Source organism: Hypanus sabinus, chromosome 25, assembly GCF_030144855.1.
Source record: "Hypanus sabinus isolate sHypSab1 chromosome 25, sHypSab1.hap1, whole genome shotgun sequence".
Taxonomy (NCBI): Eukaryota; Metazoa; Chordata; class Chondrichthyes; order Myliobatiformes; family Dasyatidae; genus Hypanus; species Hypanus sabinus.
This window is the reverse complement of record NC_082730.1, coordinates 12,171,318-12,195,433: the sequence shown is the minus strand read 5'-3', so window position 1 is coordinate 12,195,433 and position 24,116 is coordinate 12,171,318. Positions and strand designations below refer to the sequence as shown.

The following is a 24,116-nucleotide window of genomic DNA, read 5'->3' as shown; positions in this document are numbered from 1 at the left end:
AAATGCATCATTGTGTCAAATCAACTCAGCAAGGGTTATTCTGGGCAGCTTGCAATTATTGGCATGCTTCCAGCGCCAACATAGCATGCTCACAATGCACTAACCTTAACCTGTACACCTTTTTGGAATGTGGGAGGAAACCAGAACACCGAGAGGAAACCCATGTAGTCATGGGGAGAACATAGAACTCCTTACAGACAACAGCAGGAATTGAACTCCAATCTTACAGCTGGTGTTGTGCTAACCATTATGCTACCGCACTGCCCTGTAACAATTCCCTTCTGTGTTACAAATGGGGCCGCACATAGAACGTTCCAAACTCCAGGATCCGATGGCTCCAACAGCTTGGAATCTCCACGTTCCAGTTCCTGAAGCTTTCCCCATAAATCTGTAAGTAATTCCTTTGTGTCTGTTCAACTTCCTTTTGACTGCTGCAGCTCAGGGCATCAGAGTTCGGAGTTCAATTCCAGTGCTGTTTGGAAGGAGTTTGTACGTCCTCCCTGTGACCGCAAGGGCTTCCCCCCAGATGCTCTGGTTTCCTCCCAAATTCCAAAGATATGCTGGTTCGTAAGTAAATTGGTCATTGTAAATTGTCTTCTGATTAGGTGAGGTTTAAATAGGTGGGTTGCTGGGCAGTGACTCATTAGGGCAGAAGGGCCTGTTCCATGAGGACAGGAGAAAGAGAAAGGAAGAGGAAGAGAGATGAAGACAGAAAGAGACGGTTGGCTCCAGATCATAATCACTCTACTGATTAATTTCTCCACATTCCCTTTATAACTTTTGGCTTTTACTTTAAATGTTTCTTCTTATCCTTAAATCAGATACCACTTGTAGTTTGAAGCTGTCACCAATGCTTGAATCCGACTGAATCAGTTAAGATGAACAGAAATTACTGCCTTTTTAAATGCACAAAAGAGCAGGGGTGTGATGCAAAATTTGTCATCAACTGTTTGAAGTGTTTGTGCGACGGTTTGCAAGTTTTGAAAACTTAGAATATTTTGGATTCCTCGGGCAGGGGTAATCGACTTTAAACTCTCTGCACAGACGCTGTCCAACCCGATGAATGTTTTCAGCATACTTTCATTGCTGAGAATCAGCGCTCCAACCTCGTTCACCCAACTCCTCACTCAATGCTGCTAAATGGTCTAAATTAATTGGCAACGTGCTTGTAGAAACTCAGGCTTTCAGAGATGGTCATGAAGACACCCACAGATCAAAAAAAGATTTCCAGTAATCAAAATAGAAAACAGCCCAAGAAAAACTCTGCTTGGATTCCTTAATGATACAGAAACATATTGGATGATTACCTTTGATAGTACTGAATCAGAAATTAAAACTCAGCACCATACTGAAGCAGGGAGGAAAGTAGAGTGTGCCAATACTTATCGCTGCCCCCAGCACATCTTTAGGTTATACCAGCTTTTGGTGCATTTAACTGCATGTTTTGTGCTGCAAGTGTGAATGCGAGTAATGAAAGGCAAAACTAATAGGAGTTGGTCATTGTATGACATTTTATTTTAGCAAATACAGACTCCCCAGGATGTTCACAACATCTTGGCAATTTAGAATATAAATATTCATTTTAGACATACTCTGCAGGAAACTGGGTCAGAAGACTGAGTACATCAGGTTTGGATCTGGACAGATTTCCATTCACAGTACAAGAATGAAGTTAGAATAGAACACAGCTGGTCATAATACAATATTGTTGTTAGGATGCACTTTTGTTTTGCATTTTAGATCACATTCCACAATAAAAATTGCAAGTGCACAAAAAACCCCTATAACTGTTCAGTTAAATACTGATAACTTGAGGAGAGTTAATCTTCAACCTGCTCCACAACTGCACAGATTCATTATTTTTGAACATTTTTGACATGGGGGCGGTGGAGGGGGAATGGAAAGCAAGTTCTATGCAGTTGTCCTGATCTTCTTCATCTTGAGCTGAAAAGTTACCACCGACGACCAGGGGTTTCACAGAGTTAAGTTGGCCATTTTCTCCCATAATACAGCAGTCAAAGAGCCAAGGAGAGAAAATGGCCCAAAACAATTCTAAAATATATTCTGGTCTTGCAAAATAAAATAATTAAACCCTTCATAAAATCATTTGATCTAGAATGTGCATTTAATATACAGATTCAATTATTTAATAAATTCATTAACGTTATCAAAATATTTATATACTGTTACAGGTCACTCCTTTCTCATTATAGACAGTTGCAGTGCTCTTTGGGGAAGGAGATGCTATTGCTGTGATTTTGTTTTGTAACTTTTTAAAAAGATATATGTGACATGTGCAAATTTCAGCAATAATAAATCTGTTCCGAAATTGAGAAATCAACTGTTATGATTTAATGCATCTTAACCATTCAAGAGGGAGCGGTCCAGGTCAAATAGGATCTAGGACTAACATATGCACGGATAATAAGATTGATTTCAAAGGCCAACATAATAGAGTACAGCTGAACGAATCAGCCGGCATCTTCCAACAAAGATGAACAGAAGCAGAAACTACACTCAGCAGCCACTTTATAAGGGTACACCTGTTTAATGCAAATATATAATCAGCCAATCACGTGGCAGCAACTTAATGCATGAACACATGCAGACATGGTCAAGAGGTTCAGTTGTTGTTCAGACCAACATCAGAATGGGTAAGAAATGTGATCTAAGTGACTTTGGCCATGGAATGATTATTGGTACCAGACGGGGTGGTTTGAGTGTCACAGAAACTGCAGATCTCCTAGGATTTTCACACACAGGAGTCTATAGTGTTTAGAGAATGGTGTGAAAAAAAAATCCAGTTCTGTGGGCAAAGAGGTCAGGGGAGAATAGCCAGATTGGTTCAAGCTGACAGCAACTCAAATCACCATGCGTTGTGTGTGCAGAAGAGCATTTCTGAATACACAACACGTCAAACCTTGAAGTGGATGGCCTACAGCAGCAGAAGCTGTTCCAAAATGTACCTAATGAAGTGGCCACCAACTATATTTTGACCATTGAATTGAAGAGGGAGCTGTCCGGGCCCAACAGGATCTTGGACTGAAATGTACAGGGGATCATTAGATAGATTTCAATGACCCATCTAATGGAGGGCAGCTGAGCAAACGCAACAATGATGATAGGAAGCAGGAACTATAGCAGGAGATGCTCTCAGCAGCATGGCAAGTCCATAAGACACAGGAACAGAATTAAGCCATTGGCCCATCATATGGTATAGATTATCCAGGGCTGGGGTGTGGGTGTAAGAGTGGGGGGAGGAGGAAGAGTTTAGGATCCAAATACTTCACATCAAAGTGATTATAAATTAATCCACAGGAAACTTCAGGAGTCTCTGCACAAGTATTGGAAAAGGACAATTTTGGAGGGATGTGGAGGTTGGCATAGTAGGCAGACCAGTCTCCTATGCTGCAAGATGGTACGACTGAAAAAACTTTGGACAATCTAACTTGAGGAACAACAGGCACCATTCCGAGCCCAGTGCAAACAGCCAGCAGAAATATTTACGGCTTGTGTTAACCTGTCTGAGGATGGACACATCACTGTGAAGCAGCCAGTGAATCTGTCAGCAACATTTATAATCACGTCAGAATCAGACAATTAAGATCAATAGAAGTCGTTGCCTTTTTTAAAAAATAAAAGTGCAAAGGATATGACAGAAATAATTTCATTAATTGTTTGAAGTTATTGTGTGAAAGTTTCCAATTTTGAAAACTTTTGAGTATTTTGGAGTGGTCACACAAGGGTGATTAAGCTTAACCTCTCTGCACAGACGCTGCCCAACCTGATGGGTGTTTCCCACATTATTTTTGTTTTTTGTTGCATTCCGCATCTCAATTCCGCCATTGTTCATTTTTTCTCTTCTATCCCAAGATCTATTTACATCCAAGCTACGATTAACTGGTCTCAGACAGTGTACATTTAATACTTAGTTTCCATCTGAACAGATTTTTGTTCTCTTTATTTTTTCTGAGAACCCACTCGCTTGCCTTCTCACTTCTGAAGAAAAGTCACAGATCTAAAATATTGTCTCTCTCTCTCTATATCTCCCTCTCCCTCGCTCAGCAACCAGTCTGATCTGAGCATTTCCAGCATTCCATTTGATTTCAAGTTTCCAGCATTTACAATACATAAACGAGAAAATCTGCAGAGGCTGGAAATCTGAGCAACACACACATACACACACACAAAGTGTTGGAGGAACTCAGCAGGCCAAGAAGCATCCACAGAAAAGAGTACAGTCGATGCTTCGGGCTGAGAATACACAACTTCAGTATCATTTTGGCAGCAACCTTTCAGTTTGAGGTCCAGATGGTCAAGACAATCAGCCAGCAGAGATGAGAGAGGAGCAGCAAAAAAACAGAAAAAAAGATTAACTTCCTTCGTGATTCAAGGGCAGTTGCAACCCTGATACATGAACTGATGAACATAAAGGACCAGGGACATTGATGATAGAGACAACCATTCCACCACCTTGTCCAAAAATCTCCAGATTAACCATTCAGAAATGAATGCAATAACAGGACAGGGTCAGCCGGCTCCTCAAGCTCACCCCAACATTCAGTATGACTGTGGCAGATCTATCCCAGCTCCTTATTTGTAGCAGATGCCCATAGACCAAAGCAACATGGCAGATTCTCACACACAACAGTGGATCAGGCAGCATCTGTGGGAGGGAACAGGACTGAAGATCCTTCACCTGGATTCGAGCTCCAGATTCCAATCTCACGTCCTCATAGATCTACATCCCCTGATCTTTGGAAAGACCTATCCATGACTTCTTTCAATACCTTCAGTGATTGAGTCTCCACAGCCCCCGCATTCCAGAGCTTCACCAACCTCTGAGCGAAAAAGCCAGGAGAAATTGTAAAGAGCTGGACTTCTACTCTCTGATGTGCGTGCAAAATAGTACCAGCTGCCTATTGTACTCGGCTCATGAAATTTGGCTCGACTGAATTCAGGAGTGAACTTCACAAGTGCATTACAGTGCCTCACCACTGTGTTGTACCCACTGCTTAGCACAGGTGACTGAAGATGAATTTCTGTGTTTCAAACTCCATGAATTTTCAGTAACGCAAGGCCACCACCACATGCTAAACACTCTTTTGCAATAATCTTTGGGAGCTGTAAGGAAAAAAAAGTGCAATATAGAGAAGTGTACAAAAGGATGCTTGATGGATTCCCTGTGACTGATCTGTCTACGTGCATTTTCTATCAGAGACTGAGATGCATGGTTTAAAAGTTTCGAGCGGCTCTGATGAAACACACTTTTGGTCAACTGAGATTCATTAAAAACCATTTACCATACTGGTTCAACAGACCACTATGCACAGTCATTAGCCAAGGACAGTTAACTGAGAATTTCAGTTTGTCTTGAGAAACCAGTCAGTTTGTGGTACAATATCTTGTGACCAATATACCTATTTTACAGTTGAATGATTTCAGTATTTAGACAGTTTAAGAAGTTTTCTTTTTTAAAAAAAAATCAAGCACCTCACAGTGAGTGCATGTGACAATGTGTTGTGAAAATCACTAGGGGAAACCACTACATTCAATCAAGTTTGCTCAGCCTGTAGATGCTTTACCAATGATCTTTGTTAAAACAGAGGGTCACTTTGCAACTTTGTAGTACACTAACTTAACCTGTGTTAGCAGTATGGTATAAACTGGCACTTGTGAGAAACCGTTATCAAGTGGATACTCAGAGACTGTTCCCCAGGGTGTAAATGGCTAATAAGATAGGGCATAACTTTGGGTGGTGGGGTGGAGATACATTTTCACGAAAGGAGGTGTAAGACACTCCTTCCCTCCACTAGCCTGCAGGTCACCCTTGGGCAGGGTGTAGCACCTGCTTAGCCCCCCGATCAGGGTCACGCGAAACCATGGGAGCAGGTGGTGGATGGTCGTACGAGCAGCTGGTGCAGATCACAAGCTCTGGTTTATGTGACCACAGGCAGACAATCTCTGAAGAGTATTGATAATGGAGGGGGTCTTGTAAAGACACTGCCCAGGAGGCAACGGCAAACCACTTCTGTAGAAAAATTTGCCAAGAACAATCATGGTCACCAACATCATACGACACGGGGCATGATGATGATAATTTTACTGCGATGGGAGGAAAGTAGATGGCAGAGGTAAACTGTTTTTTTTATATACTGTATACACAGAGCGGTGGATGAGTGGAACACCCTGCCGGGGTAGTAGGTAGAGGCAGATACATTAGGGACATTTAATAAAACTCTTAAGTTAGGCACAAGAATGATAAGAAAAATGGAGACTACATTGTAGAGAAGGGTTAGATAGATCTTAGAGTATGTTAAAAGGTTGGCACAACATTGTGGGCTGAAGGGCCTGTGCTGTGCTGTAGAGTTTTAAGCTCCATGAAGCAAAATTATTTTCCATTAACAATGATAGCTACAACTCTGGCTTCAGGCAGATGTTCATATCTTATAGGGCACTTTTTGGTTTAATGCCAAAACGTTGAGTCATTCCAGAATAAAATATATTGTCCTAAAGTTCTACATCTAGACAAGATCCGAGAGTCCAGCCCAGTGAGGGGTGTTAAGTGATCTGAAGAAGAATAGTCACTTTGGTGACTGCATTCGCCGTCACTGTTCTGAGCTGACCTCTGTTTCCTTACTCGAGTCCCAGCCTGCCGGGGGGCCAATTCCGTTCTGCACCTATGTTACTGGGTTGGGCGAATTTCCAAAGACAGTGGAAAGATCCAAAAGTGGCATGGGTATTCAGAGGGAGTTTGCCTCTGCATTCTGACACCAGACTTATGTTGGGAAATAGTCAGAAATAGATTCTAAGTGTTACCTACATCAAATCTGGCAGCTCCTACCAAACAAGAGGCAACAAAAATTAATGATATAGGCATTTATCTGTATATTTATATCTAGATCTGTAGATATAGATATAAATGATACATCATAGAGGATCTTTCTCCCCACATCTAGCAATGTAGATGAAGCAAATTTGCACAATGCACAACACTGATCATGCTCGTGAATTCATAATTGTCCCATGAATTAGAAAAAAAAGTGTAAAATAGACTTTCCACCCTGTTACACCAGAATATCCCCTCGCAGATTTTCAACTGTCAGCAGGTTCCCTCGGGAAGACTGTTCTGTGTGTGTCAGGGAAGAAAAAAAAACCGGCATGTACTTAATGTCCAAATAACCGGCTACAACTCCTTGCACGATAAAAATATTAACCAATGTTAACTTGAATTAGCAGCTTCCAGTTCTGAAGTCAGTGTCCTCTTTACCATGCTGCAGAATCCAGTTTTAACAAATACAGCAGGGATTTAATTTATGACCTTTCTTGGTCAAAGCACTATTTGCAGTCTATTTAGGTATATCCATTGGTTGTTGCAATGGGCTGTACAAGAAACAGTCTCCATAGTGTAAAATTTCATTAAAAGTTATCTTCATTGAATTGCACTTGCTGATTCTACTCCACCCCCACCTATTTCATTGGGGGTGGGGGTGGGGGGGTCGACAGGAGGAGGCTTTCAATTTAATCACCGACATCTGTATCTCGATCTCCGATCAACCAGAGGATATGGAAGCTGAGTGCAAGGAAGCCCGTCCCCAGCAGGTCACCCAGCGCTGTCAGGTAAGGAATAGAGAAGTTATCGGGATCCATGCCCCGTCCCCACATCCAATGGATCATCCAGTCAGCGACGTACAGCAGGATCAGCACCTGTGTCGCAGCAGAGAATAAAATCACTATCTCAGTACATGTGAGAATAAAAACCAATTCCAAAAAAAAAACACACAGACACACAAACTGTTTCAGTACAGCAAGGGTTCCCAATCTTTTTTATGTTGTAGCCCCCTAGCATTAACAAAGGGGTCCATGGACCCTGGGTTGGGAACCTCTGCAGTAGACACTAGATTTTAAAACACATAAAAGAGAATTATAAACATAGGAGATGCTGGGAAACCAGAGTAAGGACACAAAATACTGGAAGAACTCAGCAAGTCAGGCAGTATCTGTGGAAAAGAACTAAGAGTTGATGTTTTGTGCTAAAACCCTTCATCAGGACTTGTCATCAGTCCTCAGATCTTATGAAAGATGTTGGCCTGAAACACAGACTCTATTTTTTTTTCCATGGATGCAGCCAGACCTGAATTTCTCAGGTAGATGGTGGCCAAAGGTTTTCACTGAATCAAGGTGTACAACCAGACTGGAGAATTAAATTCCCACTTTAATAGCTTTTAACTCAAAAATTTACAGTGGAGTAGCTCGAGGTAACACCAATACCAGTCCGAATTAGCTTTGCAGAATTCTAATTTGGAGTAAAAACAGCGAGAACGCATTTTGAATTTCGATAAGGAACATACTTGCAGTAGAGCAGCCATCATGTAGAATGCGATAAATATAGGTGTGAGTGTTGTGTGTCCCCCTTGCATGGAATTGATGATATATAAAAAGACCAAGTGTCCAGGTACAACAAGAAGAAACAACACCCGAGACGACCTTGAATTTAAATCTGCAAAAGAAGATACAAATGCTTATTCTTTCCAGCAGGCCATACAGAGAATTCAGTACAGGGCAATCACAATACTGATCGTGGACAAAATTCAGATTTATTACGACTGACATATTTTGTGAAACACATTGTTCTGCAGCAGTGGCACAGTGCAAGGCAGAGAAATTACTACGGGTCACAAAATAAATGTATTGTTCAGGTGATGAATAATGAGGTTGTATCTGTGGACCACTCAGAAAACTGATTGTGGAGAGGAAGAAGCTGTTCTTAGATCAGGTCAAAATCAAATCAAGTTTAATTATCGTTCAGCCACACATGGACACAGCCGAACGAGACAGTGTTCCTCTGGGGCCAAGGTGTAGAACATACACAGCACGTTCAAAACAGAGTGCACAGAAAAACAGTGGTGCAAGAAAACACATATCTGGTCCAAGACCCTGAGCAACGTTAGTGTGGGCCTTCGGGCTTCTGTACCTCTTTCCGATGGTAATAAATGACGGGAGCTTCAGTCGATCTGTCAGAGAAACCTGCACCCTGCCACCACAAAACCTATTGACTGAAGAATCCCACAAGGTTTTCATTTCATTTGCTGACTAAGAGATTACTTCTGCTACACAACTGCTCAGGCAGCCTGGCATCAGTTTAAACTTTGTCGTTCTGCAGCTGCAAGTTATTAGGAGTTCAAATTCACCTTTTATTGATCGGATGTACAGTAAACCATACAGCGAAATGTGCCATTTGTGTCAATGACCTACCCAGTCTGAGGACTGTGCTGGGGACAGTCCACGAGTGTTACCAAGCTTCCCATGCCAACAGAGCGTGGCCACAACTTAGCAACTCTAACAACTTGGCTTTTGGAATGGGAATGAAACCAGAATGCCCAAAGGAAATCCACATGGTCACAGGGAGAATTCCCAACTCCTGCCAGACACCAGCAGGAATTAAGTCCCAATCAGTGATTGCTGGCCCATTTTTCATTCATGAAAGGCTAACACATCCAAAGTTTCCTCTTGTTACCATGTATTGTAGGTTACCTTACACTATAGCAGTGACACTCACTTATTGAATCTAAAGGCCAAGGAAACATAGGCATTTAGGACTCTAGAACTGAAATGGTGACTGAGGCAAGTGGAAGAGACAATACAACTGAGAAATTGTTTGCACTTTGTTTATTAGTAAACAGGAGAACTGAAAAAAAATGCTGAGACTGTTTTCTTTGGAACAGAAAATGCTGAGGGAAAACCTGATCAAGATTTACAACATTGAGATGCATGGCTGGGGTTGTTAGTAGGAAAGATTTCCCCTCTGGCAGAGGGGATCTAACATTAGAGGACAGAGATGCAAGGCTAGAGTGAAGGGTGTAAACACAAAGTCTGCTGGTGCTGGAAGGCCAAAGCAACACATGCAAGATGCGGGAAGAACTCGTGTCAGGCAGCATCTATGGAAAGGAATAAACAGTTGACATTTTGGGCTGACACCCTCCTTCAGTTGCTACAATACAGGAGTGTGCGGAGAGCAGCTCTGGTAACATAACCCGTTGAACCTTGAAGTGGATGGGCTACAGCAGAAGACCATGCTAAGTTGCAAGGTGTACCTAATAAAGTGGCCACTGAGTGCAAGTCAAGAGAAAGGTTACAGCCAGCCAACATTATGAAACAGATAGCCTCGCTGACAAGATGGCCAACAGGGTCCTGAACAGTCTGGTTCCGTCCAAAACAGCTGCTGGAGACAAGCACGGAAACACAGATAAGCAGGCGTGACCATTTGCCAACAGTGGTTAGAAATTTCAACAGGAAGGTGAGGTTTATTAGTTTTTCAACAGGAAGACGAGTTAAAAACCTAAACAGAAATATGGATATGTTGCTACAAGATTGATTATTTGGGCAAGAATTCTGTGGGTTGATCTACTGAGAAGATTTATTTCAGTGTTTGAGACTTATTTGGATTTTAATGCCATGATATTACTGCTGTATATGTCAATAAACAGGAATAAGATCCAGAGACAAGAAACTGCAGGGAATTATTATCTTCATTTGTTTGGTTTTGTGGTTGCTGGCTCTTTTGTAAGAAAGAGCAAGGTGGGAGAGTGGTTTATAAAAACTCCACAAGAAACGGCACACTGAAGGAATTGAATTGTCATAAGTTAAACTGAACTTGTTCTAGTTAATTACATTTGAAAGTTTTAGGCTTGGTGTAGTTATGTTGTCGCCCACAGCCAGAAGGTTCTAGTCCTGTTCCAGTGACTTAAGGACAAAGTCTAGCTGACAATAGCATAGTCCTGATGATGTGTGGCCTTATGAATGAGGCATTAAATTAGATCTCTGTGACATCTTTGGTGGATGTTAATAATATCACAGAGCTGAGCACTCCCCAGTGACTGGGCAGAATTTCCTTTTCAATTAATTCTCAAAAAACAGACTAATCTGGTCATTATTAAAAAGGCTCTTGGATGGGCAGCTAAATTATAGAAAAATGGAGGGCTATGTGGGAGGGAAGGGCTGATCTGTGAGGTTAAAGGTACAACACAACATCACTGTACTGTGCAGTTATGTTCTATGTGTTTCATCTTATGGCTGTGAGGGACTACAATGTGCATGCATACAACGCATTTCCCCAATACAGGAGCAACCATTTCAAAAGTACATAATTGGCTATCAATAACAGGGGTGCCCTGAAGACGTTAAGAGTCAACAAAACTGCAGGAACTGGGAATCTCAAAACTCTGGAAACACTCGGCAGGTCTGGTCTTTTCTGTGGGGACAGAAATGGATTCACTATTTCAGGTCAGAAACCCTTCGTAGGAACACTGATGGAAGGTCTCAGAGGCCCACATGAAATGCTCCCCCCACCTCACCAGTCTCTAATTTTAGGCTCCCCTATGCTGAGGGGTGGGGAAAGCGACAGGCTGATACAAGTAGGAGTGCACCATTTACAAAGCACCAAAGATGTGGGGCTTGAGAGATACGGTCCAAACACAGGAAACTGGAACTAGTTGGGGTGGCATGGACTGATTGGGCCGAAGGGCCTGTATCAGTGCCAGATTGCTTCTTCGAAGATCATTTTGTCATAAAGTGGCTTGTGAGTTCCTGAGAGCAATGCCGACTGCAGCCAATCAGTCAGCAGGGTCACCGATTTGGGGGGGGAGATAGGTCAAGGGGATGGTTCTAGACAAAGAGCGATCCAACAAAGACCCCAACTGTGGAGCCGGCAGAAGATGACGATTCATTACAGTGTCAGTGAAGGCGGAGGAACGCTACAGCAATGAAGGCTCTCTAATTGTCTTGCATCCCATTCCACAGAGTGGTGGCTGCCTGTGCATCAGTCTCCCCACGTTAAAGACATTCTCCATTAAAGGAATGACCCCTCAGGAGAACATCAAACTCACTTTAAGTGATTGTACTACGACTACAACTGTTACTGTGTACCCTATCAATACCCCTCATGATCTCCCCCTGCACCATCACCGACCCAACATTTTCCAGTTGTGTGGTTGACCACCAGCAGCTCCAAGGTTTCATGCTTAAAGACATCATGAGCCAGACTAAGAATAATTATACCAACATCATAACCAAGAAATTTTCTCCTTCAAAATACCAATAGAATTCTTTATTTCTACAACCATTTAAACTCAGCCTTGGCTCTATCACATCAGCATTGGTTGAAAGAGATTGATTGCTTTTTATTACCCAACTTTTATATGAGTAATTAAATTCCAAACTTCTGGGCAAATTTACAAACTCAGGATTTTATACAGGAACCAAAACTGTTCACCGTTGTCACTTTGTGGACCCGATGGCAATTTTGGAACTTCCCCTAGAGTTTCACAGGGAAATCCCAAAGCCTGTAGTTACCAATAGTTTGTGACCCTCATCCTATAACTAATGATACTGTGCTTCTTCCTCAGAGTTCAGAAAGATGAACTGTTTCTTTCTTGTTCTCTTTTGAAAATAACTAACTTCTTTCTCAAAACCTTTTCACTTTTCAGGTCACAAGTTGCCACAGGAAAAAATGCATCTCTAGTTCTTGTATAAAAAACAGCCTGAACTTGTTTATTTTGTACTGCTGCCCTGGGTAAAAAGCACTGGCTGTCCACTCTTTCAAAGTTCAAAGTAAATTTTATTATCAAAGTACATATATGCCACCATATACAACCCTGAGATTCATTTTCCTGCGGGCATACTCAACAAATCTATAGAACAGTAACAGGATCAATGAAAGATCAACCAGAGCACAGAAGACAACAAACTGTGCAAATGCAAATATAAATAAATAGCAAATAATGAGAACATGAGATAATGAAACAGATTGCTTAATGGAAGATCAATGGATGGGCAAGTGAGTGTAGTTATTCCCTTTTGTTCAAGAGCCTGATGGTTGAGCAGTACTGACTGTTCTTCAACCTCTTGTACCTTCTACCTGATGGCAGCAGCAAGAAAAGAGCATGGCTGGGTGGTGAGAATCACTGATGATGGATGCTGCTTTCCTACAAGAGTGTTTCATGTAGATGTGCTCAAAGGTTGAGAGGGCTTTACCCATGTCCACTATTTTTTGTGGGACTTTCCATTCAAAGACATTGGTGTTTCCATACCAGGCTGTGATGTAGCAACTGAGTATACTCTGCACTATACATCTACAGAAGTTAGTCTCTTACCATCTTATACACCTCATCATCTTATACTATAGGAGGGAAACCCAGTTGATCGGCAGTGAAGCTGGTTCTTGGATCAGAAAGGACATATTGCAGAGATACAAGTTGGGAAATGTGACAACCTCTCAATGTGAGCAAGACCAAGGAGGAGGAAACCAGGTCAATGAGTCAGTCCTCATCGGGGGATCAGACGGGTAGCAGCACATAGTCTGAGTTCAAACGGTTGAAGAAGTAAAGAACTCTATTGGTATTTGAAAGAGAAAGATTCTTGATCATGATGTTGGTATAATTATTTTTAACCTGGTGGAGAGGGTCAACAACTTTAAATTCCTCGGTATTATCATTTCAGAGGACTTGTAACTGCAATTATGAAGAAAGCAAGGCAGCACCTCTTCTTCCTCAGCAGTCTGCGAAGATTCAGCATCTAAATCTTTGACAAACTTCTATAGATGTGTGGTGCGGAGTATATTGAGTGGCTGCATCACAGCCTGGTATGGAAACACCACTGCTTGGAATGGAAAGTCCTACAAAAAGTAGCGGATATAGCCCAGTCCCTCACGGGTAATGCCCTCTGCATCACTGAGCACGTTTACACAGAAAGCAGCATCCATCATTAGGAACCACACCACCCAGGTCATGCTGTCTTCTCGCAGTGCCATTAGGAAAGCAGTACAGGAGCCTCAGGACTCACTCCACCAGGCTCAGGAACGTTACCCCTCAATCATCAGGCTCTTGAACCAAAAGGGGATAACTTCACTCAATTTCACTAGCCCTATCACTGAAACATTCCCACAACCTATGGACTCCTCTTCAAGGACTGTTCATTACCTAGAACATAGAAATTTACAGCACATTAGAGGCCCTTCAGCCCACAATGTTGTGCCAAACATGTAACCTACTCTAGAAATTGCCTAGAATTTCCCTAGTGCATAGCCCTCTATTTTTCTAAACTCTATGTACCCATCTAAGAGACTCTCAAAAGACCCTATGGTATCCACTTCCACCACTGTCACTGGCAGTGCATTCCACATACCCACCATTCTCTGACATCCCCTTGGTACCCATTTCCAAGCACCTTAACACTATGCCCCCTCATGTTATCCATTTCAGCCCTGGGAAAAAGCTTCTGGCTATCCACACAATCAATGCCTCTCATCATCTTACATACCTCTATCAGGTCACCTCTCATCTTCCATCACTCCAAGGAGAAAAGGCCAAGTACACTCAGCCTATTCTCATAAGGTGCACCCTCCAATCCAGGCAACATCCTTGTAAATCTCCTCCACACTCTCTCTCCATAGCATCCACATCCTTCCTGTAGTGAGGTGACCAGAACTGAACGCTCTACTCCAATTGGGGTCTGACCAAGGTCTTGTATAGCTGTAACATTACCTCTCGGCTTTTGAGCTCAATCCCAAGATTGATGAATACCAACACACCATATGCCTTCTTAACACTGTCAACCTGCGCAGCAACTTTGAGTGTCCAATCGACATGGACCCCAAGATCTCTGAGATCCTCCACACTGTCAAGAGTCTTACCATTTATATTATATTCTGTATTTAAAATTTGACCTACCAAAATGAACCACTTGACACTTATCAGGGTTGAAGTCCATCTGCCACTTCTCAGCCCAGTTCTGCATCCTTTCGATGTCCCACTGTAACACCTCTGACATCCCTCCAGACTATCCACAACACTCCCAACCTTTGTATAATCAGCAAACTTACTAACCCATCCTTCTACTTCTTCATCCAGGTCATTTGTATATAAAAAAAATCACAAATATTTACTATTTATTTATTATTTCTTTCTTCTTGTATTTGCAGAGTTTGTCTTTTACACACTGGCTGTATGGCCTGTTAATGCAGTCTTTCATCGATTCTATTATGATCATTGGAAAACGACTCTCAGGGTTAAATATACTGAAATATATGTTCTTTGATGACAAATTAAAATTGAACTTTGATAGGAATGCTTAGACAACTGTCCTAGATTAATTAAGCTGAATAACTACTTTAAGCTGTATGAAAATATAACGATGAAATAAAAGTCATCGAAGATTTATAAGATAATTAACATTTTCTAATTGATTTCAGATTCAGTGAGAGTCCGGTCCCTCAGCTGCGCTTCTCCAAGGTCATAGGCACAGCTTTAACTCAGTTCAACGGGACGCTGCAAGGAACGAGATCAGACGGCGTGTTCTAACTGCTCTGCATGCGGATCACGTGAGACGGTTCTCACCTGAGCTACAGAAGGTCCGGCAGGGGCTCGGGCAGCTCTTACGTATGCCTCCCGGGGCCGCACCGGGCACTGCGGACAGGTGGAGGTAGGTCGAAATTCTGCTGGCCTGCACGGCCACCAGGTTTCCGCCAACACCTGCGGAAAGAGAATGGGACAGCGAGGCGGGACAAGTCAGTATAACCATCTATAAACAGAAGAGACTGAGCAAGGCAGTATCTACGGAAGGGAATAAGCAGTCAACGTTTTGATCTGAGACTGTTCATCAGGATTGGAAAGGAAAGGGGAAGAAGCTAGAATAAGAAGGTGTGGGGGGGGGGGTGTGGAAAAGAGAGGGAAGAGTACAAGCCGACAGGTGAAGCCAGGTGGGTGGATGGGGTGAGAGGGATTGAAGTTAAACTTTTCTCTTAAACTTTTAGTAGTTTTCAAGCCCTCTCATCCCAAGGCGGACAGAAATAAGTATACTTGCCGTTGATAACTGGGGTGAAAACAGCAATCCCTGCGAAGTTTGGATCAGATACGGTTTTATCCAAAATCAGTCCACCAACACTGAAATACAATCACATTGGACGGTTATACTACAGCTTACACAGAAGCCTTTAAAACATTGTGGTTTTATACTTCTCGTACTTTATTAACATGGAACGGAATAGCAGCGCATGGCCCTTGTGACCTATATAAACCTACTCTATGATCAATCCAACCTTTCTTTCCTAGACAGCCCAAAATCTTCAGGAGTGTCTTCTTCCCCTCTGCCATCAGATTTCTGGATGCATGAACACTAACTCATTACTTCTCTTTTCCTCTTTTGCACTGCTTATTTAACTTATCTTTAAATATGTAAATACACTTACTATAATTTGACTACATGACTTGAGGATTGTAGGGCGCCCATTCAGAACAGAGATGCGAAAATTTTTTTTTAGCCAGAGGGTGGTGAATCTATGGAATTTGTTGCCACAGGCGGCAGTGGAGGCCAAGTCATTGGGTGTATTTAAGGCAGAGATAGATAGGTATCTGAGTAGTCAGGACATCAAAGGTTATGGTGAGAAGGTGGGGGAGTGGGACTAAATGGGAGATTGGATCAGCTCATGATGAAATGGCGGAGCAGACTCGATGGGCTGAATGGCCGACCTGCTCCTTTGTTTTATGGTCTTATGGTCTATAATTTACAGTTTTTATTAAATAATGCAATGTACTTTTGCCACAAAACAACAAAATTCATGATATAGGCAGTGATATTAAACCTGGTTCTGATTCTCCTTACAGACACGTGCCTGTCTGCAATCTCTCAAATCTCCTTACTATATCAGTGTCTAAAACCAGCCTGGCAGTGCCCCCACCACTCATTGTGTAACAAAACCTGCTTTTGACATGTCTTCTGAATTCTTCTGCACTCACCTGAAACACTGGGAAAAAGGCACTCTATCCATGCCTCTTATCAACTTGTACACCTCCAAGTCACTTCTGGTCCTCCTTTACTTCAAAGAGAAAAGGCCTAGCTCACTCAACCCATTGCCTAAAGACATGCGCCTTAATCCAGGCAGCATCCTGGTAAATCCCCTTTGCACCCTCTCTAAAGCTTTCTCAACCTTCCTATAACGAGGTGACCAGAACTGAACACAATACTCCAAGTGCGGTCTAACCAGCGTTTTATAGAACTGCAGTATTACCTCATAGCTCTTGAACTCAATCCTCCAATTAATGAAGGTCAACACACCATAGACCTTTTTATTCACCATATCAAATTGCTTTGTAACTATGAGGGATCTACGGATCTAGAATCAGATCCCTCTGTTCCTCCACACTGCTAAGAATCCTGTCATTATTCTGTCTAAGTTTGACCTGCTGAAGTGTATCATGTTCCACCTCTCTGGATTGAACTCTATCTGCTATTTCTCAGCCCAGCTCTGCATCCTGTCAATGTCCTGTTGCAACTTATGACAACCTTCTACATGATCCACAATACCTCCAACCTTTGTATCAGCAGCAAATTTACTAACTGACCCTTCTACTTATTCATCCAGGTAGGGTCACAGAGAGAATGTGCAAATTCCACGCAGACCACACTGGAAGTCAGGATCGAACATTGATCCCTTGTGAAGCAACAACCACTGCAGTATTAAGAAGAAAATATTGACAACCTGTCTTCAGATCCTGGGAATTCTATGGACAAAACTCTTCAGCAAGTGCAAATATAGTTTCTTTATGTTGACAATCCAGTAAACTGTTCAATCTAAGTAATACAAGCCTGGGCAGGACTTGACCACACAGCTGCTCAAACAAGACTTTGTCTGATTTTCCACTTTAACTCTACACGGCTATCGTCAATCCTGGATCCTCCACTATTTGCTCTTTCCTTTCCTTCCATCTGAGTTTTCATTTTACTGAGTAACAAACTCACAAGACACGAATCACAAAAATCCAGTCTGATATTCTTGGGCAGGTCTGAGGGACAGTTCTGTTACCGATGAGCTGTCATTCGCATGAGATATTAAATAGACCCCACCCCCTCGCCAACAACTCTTCTTCTGAATGGGAGTGAAAAGCATACCACAGTAGCGTAGTGGTTAGCACAACACTAATCAGCTCAGAATGTCAGAGTTTGACAATAGATAATAGGTGCAGGAGTAGGCCATTCGGTCCTTCTAGCCAGCACCACCATTCATTGTGATCATGGCTGATCATCCACAATCAGTACCACATTCCTGCCTTCTCCCCATATCACTTGACTCCACTATCTTTAAGAGCTCTATCTAACTCTTTCTTGAGAGCATCCAGAGAATTGGCCTCCACTGCCTTCTGAGGCAGAGCATTCCACATATCCACCATTCTCTGGGTGAAAAAGTTTTTCCTCAACTCCATTCTAATTGGCCTACCCCTTATTCTTAAACAGCGGTCTTTGGTTCTGGACTCCCCCAACATCAGGAACACGTTTCCTGCCTCTAGCATGTCCAATCCCTTAATAATCTTACACGCTTCAATCAGATCCCCTCTCATCCTTCTAAATTCCAGTGTATACAAGCCCAGTCACTCCAATCTTTCAACATATGACTCTAACACCCTCCATAAGAATGGAATATGTTCTCCCTGCGAAATGCATGGGTTTCCTTCTCCAGTCCAAAGACATACTGGTTAGTAGGTGATGCACCATCAATAACTCACTCTGAGACGTAAAGGCGAGATATCGGCTTTTATTGACTGGAAGAAGGAACAAGCAGTGGTTGACCACCATACTACATCCTGGAGACTCAGAGGCCAGGCTCAGGCCTTGATCGCCTTTATACCGGGGTCTGTGGGAGGAGCCGCAGGAGCAGTCAGCGGGGGGGGGGGGGGGGGGGGGCGTGTCCAGACAGGTATATGTAGTTCACCACAGTAGGTTAATTGGTCATTGTAAATGGTCCTGATATTAGGCTAGGGTTAAATTGGTGGGCTCAATGGACCTGAAGGGCCTGTTCCACTCTGAGTCTCTAAGTAAAATAAAGAATCCCACTGCATGACCTCGATGAAAAGGTGGGAGCTCCCTCTAGCGCCCTGCCCAATAATTACCTCTCATTCACCATCACAATGCTGACACAAGGGAGAATGCAGATGCTGGAGATCTGGATTACAGACACAGACACACGCACAAAATGCTGATGAAGGCCTTCAGCCCATAATCTCAACTGATCATTTCCTTTCATAAATGATGCCTGACCTGCTGAGTTCATCCAGCATTTTCTGAAGATCACCACATCAGATTGGTTAACAGCACACTAACACATCTAAAATGGTTGTTGTGATTTCAAAACCATAGTACAGGTAGTAGTTAACTGGCTGGAAAGCACCCAAGACCTTCCAAAGTCTTGAAAGGGAGCTATACAAATGCAACTCTTTCGATAAAAGATCTCAATAGAAAGAGATAGACTGCACAAGAGATTCTGCAGATGCTGGAAATCTTGAGCAACACACAGAGGAAATGCTGGAGGAATTCAGCAAGTCAGGCAGCGTCTATGGAAATGAATAAACAGTCGATGTTTTGGGATGAGGCCTTCCATCAGGACGCTAACCCCCTGCATAGATGCTGCCCAACTTGCTGAGTCCCTTCAGTGCCTTGAGTGTTGCTCAGAATCTCTTGTGCTTAAGGTTCACAGATGACGTTCTAGACATAGGTTCACACTCATTTGGTTTCCACAGAACGTTAGCGTGGAGACAGGCCACTAGAATCAGAAGTGACCAATATGTTCATTCCAAGTTGCCACTGCCAGGTAATCCGACAGGACACTGCTCCAAATTTTGTTTTGAAAACACCAACCTCGCTGCATGACAAGGCAGTTTTAAAAGGTTAAGTGGAGATATAACAAAGAATGTAGAGTTGCCAATGAGACTGCAGTGAACAAAACGGGGAGACACAAAGCCAAAGAAAGGAAGATGGAGGAGACATCTCATTTTCACTGTCATGCAGGGGTAGTTTTATTGATAACAAGGGAATCATGATTCCTCATGACTTGGTAATGGCAAAGTGACCAAATCAGCCAGCTCCTTCATGGACACTAACCTCCCCAGCAGGGAGACATCTTGAAAAGTTGATACATCAAAAAGGCAACATCCAGCACTGACAACCCCCATCACCCAGGACATGCCTTCTTCTCATTACTACCCTCAAGGACGTGGTACAGGAGCCTGTAGACACACACATCATCTTGGGAGCAGCACCTTCCCCTCTGCCATCAGATTTCTGAACGAACAAAGATGCAACTCACGGACACAGCCTTGTGATTTTTGCTCTTTTGCACTAGTTTAATTAAGTTTGGACCCGGAAGAAGAAGAAAAAAAAAAATCACAGCATATGTCAGTGATACCGAACCCGATTGTGATCCCTGTCAATGCTCAATGGAGATACAAGAGACGGCAGATGCTGGAAGCTGGAGCAACACACAATCTGCTGGAGGACCTCAGTGGGTCAAGGAGCATCTGTGGTGGAGGGGGAGGGGGGAGAAAGGAACTGTTCTGAGTCTTTGCTGAGTTTCAACCTGAATCGTCAATTCCTCTCCCCTCACAGATGCTGCTCAACCCACGGACTTCCTCCAGCAGGCTATTCATTGTTCCTGTCACTGCTCAGTTTGTGTCTGAAAGCTGAAGACGTTAATTAGAATTAGAATCAGGTTGAACATATGCCATGAAGTTTGTTGTTATGTGGCAGTAAGTACATTGCAATACATAATGAAAAAAAAAGCAAGATTACAATAATATCCTAAAACATTTGAGCATGTCTTCAGCCTTCTGTTCATCCTCCTTGATAGAGGCAATGGGAAGAGGGCATGTCCTGGGTGATGAGGGTCCTTAATGACAGATATCACATTTCAGAGGCATCTGAAGATGTTCTCAATGCTGGGGAGGCTAGTGCCCAGGGCGTTGGCTGAGTTTACAGCTTTCTGCAGACTTTCCCGATCCTTTGTAGTGACTCGTCCGTACCAGATGGTGATGCAACTAGTTAGAATGCTCTCCACTGTTCATGTGTGGTACAAATACGGACATCCAGCGTATTTTATTTACTTATTTAGAGATAAGCACGGTAACAGTGCGATGAGCTAGCAACACCCAATTCCACCCACTAACCCGTAGTCTAGAGACCGCGGGAGGAAACTGGAGCACTTGGTGGAGACAGGAGAATGTACTGTGTACACAGGAGAATGTACTACCTCCATACAGACAGGGGTGGGAATGGAACCTGGGCTGCTGGTGCCGTAACACGTTACAGTACTGTGTAATGTTGATAGCGCCGTAACATTACAGTACTGTGTAATGTTGCTAGCGCCGTAACACGTTACAGTACTGTGTAATGTTGCTAGCGCCGTTACATGTTATAGTACTGTGTAATGTTGTTAGCGCCGTAACACGTTACAGTACTGTGTAATGTTGCTAGCGCCGTAACACGTTACAGTACTGTGTAATGTTGCTAGCGCCGTAACATTACAGTACTGTGTAATGTTGCTAGCGCTGTAACACATTACAGTACAGTGCTACCCTGTCTGTGGACTGGAAGCAGCTTGTCATTCAACCAGTTTACTAAGGAAGGTATCGCTTCCCAGATTCACTTATTTGGCTCCCTACTAGGTCGAGCAGTCAAACACACGGATATGGCAAAGGCCAAGTTCACTTCAAGTTAGAACCGTCCCGCAGCTAGATTTCTGAACAAAGACATTATTTATGATACATCCCAGTTTGGGCATTCAGCAAGCATCTCTCCACCCACAATAAACCCTGTGCACAGTGGAACCAGCTGGTAGAGTAACGGTAAACTGGAGCTACAGAGCTTTTCTAGTCATACCTGCTGATTGTCATTGCGATAATTACAGGCTCCCAGCCGGAGTAGAGCACCTCTCGTGTGGCTGGATTCTTCTTTGATATGATGATCCAGAGCGGGGTTAATGCCACAAAGAAAGCACAGACTAGAGGGTTGATGTACGGGTGCGCTTCTGTAATCACAGAAATGGTCTAAGTGAGAAAAATGGCATCGCAGGAAGGGTTAATGAACACAGTGTCAGCAAACAGATCGGAGGCAGAGATATGCAACACCCAGCAAACAGTCCCCCTCACAGCAAAGCCATCTCACACAGAACATACACTCAGTGGCCACTTTATTAGGTACACCTGCTCACTGATGCAAATATCTAATCAGCCAATTGTATGCCAGCAACTCAATGCATAAACGCATACAGACATGGTCAAGAGGTTCATCTGTTGTTCAGACCAAACATCAGAATGGGGAGAAAATGTGATCTATGTGGCTATGACAGTGAAATGATCATTGGTGCCAGACGGGGAGGTTTGAGTATCTTAGAAACTGCCGATCTCCTGGGATTTTCATGCACAACACCCTCCAGGGTTTACAGAGGATTGTGTGGAAAAACATAGAACATCCAGTGAGCAGAGTTCTGCAGGTGAAAATGCCTTGTTAATGAGAGAGGTCACAGGAGAATGGCCAGACCGGTTTCAAGGTGACAGTAACTCAAATATCTATATGTTACAATAGTGGTGTGCAGAAGAGTATTTTTAAACACACAACACAGCACATGTTAAAATGGATGGACAACAGCAGAAGACCACAAACATACACTCAGTGATCACGTTATTAGGTACAGGAGGTACCTCATAAAGTAGCCACTGAGTATATAGTCTTAAGTAGCAGGAAACTGAAACTTCTCTCAGTAGATGTGGAAAATTCTCTAGAAAATGCACTGAAGACCAATCTGAGTCAAAGGGGGCACCAGGTTTGACTGACAGTCACTGGCACTCTAGTTTGCGATTGTGTTGTCATTGTCGAGACTTGCGCTACCAGCAACTCTGAACACGAGTTGTAAAAGAGCCCTTGAAAGTGAGTTGGTCGGTCATAAAATCAGTGAACTAAGTTATCCAGGCTGGTTCAGGAGCCTGAGAAGGGTAATAACCGTTCTTGAACTTGATGGTGTGGGACCTGAGGGTTCTGTACCTCCTGTCCAACGGCAGTAGCGCAGTGAGGGTATGGCCTGGATGGCGGGGGGGGGGGGGCTTTGATGATGGATGCTGCTTTCCTATGGCAGAAATCCATGTAAATGCGCTCAATAGTGAGAGGGCTTTGCCTGTGATGCAGACATACCTGGTCACATCAAACTCCCTCACCACAAGGACATTGATTTTACACAAAGCAGAGTTAGCACCGAGGCAGACGGCTGCCAAAATAAACGGCACTGGATTTCTCAGTGCAACTTACGTAGTTGTATATAGAGACCCCAGCTGATTCCAGAGAGCAGTGCCAAGGTGATGAGGTCCCCCAGACTAGCAGCAATGGGCGTGGCAACATTATCTGGATTGATGCCGATCTTCCTGGAGCCAATAATTACACCGACCATGATTACCCCTGGATGAAAAGCCATCGTGTTAACCGTAAAATCAACATAAAGTAGTTCACTGGGATTTCCAACTGAATGTTTACGAAGAACACACTCACAACAGTTTGATCATAAACACAGATTCCAATCGTGATTGGGCTGAGCATATGGTCACCAGCGAAATCTGTTATGCCGTATGCATCATTGTGACCTTGCACCTCCCGCCCCACCTGCATTGCACTCTCTCTGCAATTGCATCACTTTATTCTACATTGTTGCTGTTTTACATAGAGCATAGCATAGGCCCTTCAGTCCATGATGTTCAATCTAACTCTTCCCTACCACATAACCCTCCGTTTTTCTATCATCCATGTGTTTACCTAAGTGTCTCTAAGCTATCTGTAATGTATCTCCCTTTACCTCCATGCCCGGCAGGATGTTCCACAGACTCAACTCATAAAAAAACTTCTCCACACGCACTTAATGAGATGTGCCACCCAACAACCCACCTCTTTAACCCTAGTTGTATCACAAAATGACCAATTAACCTAACTGGTACACCTTTGGACTATGGGACGAAGCCCACACGGTCATGGGGAGAACAACGTCAATCACATAAAACATAGAACAGTACAGCAGTACAAACCCTGATGTTGCGCCAGCTGTATAACCTTCTCCAAGATCAATCTAACCCTTCCCTCCATTCCTCTATCATCCACTGAGTCCAAGAGTCTCTTAAATGTCCCTAACGTATCTGCGTCTACCACCACCCCAGCAGCACGCTGCGTGTACTACCTTAATTGTAACGAACTGATCTCTGAACAGTTGCAAGACCTGTTTTTCACCATATCTTGGTGCACGCGATAACAATAAACAA

General features: G+C 43.2%; 1 protein-coding gene across 3 annotated transcripts in view; it reads right to left on the bottom strand.

The window, feature by feature from the left end:
- Positions 1–1,492: 1,492 nt before the first annotated feature.
- LOC132381016 (solute carrier family 41 member 1-like) overlaps positions 1,493–24,116 on the bottom strand; it is a 70,438-nt gene continuing 47,814 nt past the window's right edge. For all 3 annotated transcript variants that reach the window (XM_059950102.1, XM_059950101.1, XM_059950100.1), the window contains exons 6-11: positions 23,122–23,268; positions 21,700–21,847; positions 15,859–15,938; positions 15,393–15,527; positions 8,352–8,500; positions 1,493–7,707 (exon numbers count right to left, since the gene is read on the bottom strand). In XM_059950102.1, coding sequence (XP_059806085.1) covers positions 7,522–7,707; positions 8,352–8,500; positions 15,393–15,527; positions 15,859–15,938; positions 21,700–21,847; positions 23,122–23,268 — 845 coding nt within the window. In that variant the 3' untranslated portion in view covers positions 1,493–7,521. The remainder of the gene's footprint in view (positions 7,708–8,351; positions 8,501–15,392; positions 15,528–15,858; positions 15,939–21,699; positions 21,848–23,121; positions 23,269–24,116) is intronic.